Here is a 424-nt window from a genome sequence, read left to right as displayed (position 1 = left end):
ATTATTATTATTTTTTTCCGAATGAGCAACGTGTGAACCTTGCCGAGCTCTGATCCGAATGAGTGCAGCGGTTTTCTTTTTGTAGGAAAAGAAGACAGAAGAGTTCTTCTCTGTGGTGGCTCCAGACTAGAGGAAGTCTCTAGTGAGTTTCCACTTCACGTAGTTCCCAGTCCGTCGCCGCCGGCCCCTGCCCCATCCCCGCTAAGAGCCCCTCTTGTCTTTTGTGTCCCAGCAGGTACAGCAGGTTCAGGTGTTTGCCGACGTGCAGTGTACAGTGAATCTGGTAGGAGATCCCTACCTGAACCCGCCGGCTCCCCTGGGCGCCCCGAAAGCCGCCGCGGTGCCGCCGACCCCGCAGGGCCAACAGAAGAGCCTTCTTCAGCAGCTACTGACTGAATAACCGCTTTTCGAGGAATGTGAAAAA

General features: G+C 54.2%; 1 protein-coding gene across 1 annotated transcript in view; it reads left to right on the top strand.

The window, feature by feature from the left end:
• The window catches only part of NCOA1 (nuclear receptor coactivator 1), a 114,597-nt gene extending 114,173 nt beyond the window's left edge, over positions 1-424 (top strand). Inside the window, 1 exon segment of the mRNA XM_019613376.2 lies at positions 233-424. Coding sequence (XP_019468921.1) covers positions 233-400 — 168 coding nt within the window. The 3' untranslated portion in view covers positions 401-424.

This window comes from Meleagris gallopavo, chromosome 2 (genome assembly GCF_000146605.3).
Source record: "Meleagris gallopavo isolate NT-WF06-2002-E0010 breed Aviagen turkey brand Nicholas breeding stock chromosome 2, Turkey_5.1, whole genome shotgun sequence".
Taxonomy (NCBI): Eukaryota; Metazoa; Chordata; class Aves; order Galliformes; family Phasianidae; genus Meleagris; species Meleagris gallopavo.
The sequence above is the reverse complement of the archived record's forward strand: the minus strand, read 5'-3'. Positions and strand labels throughout refer to the sequence as shown.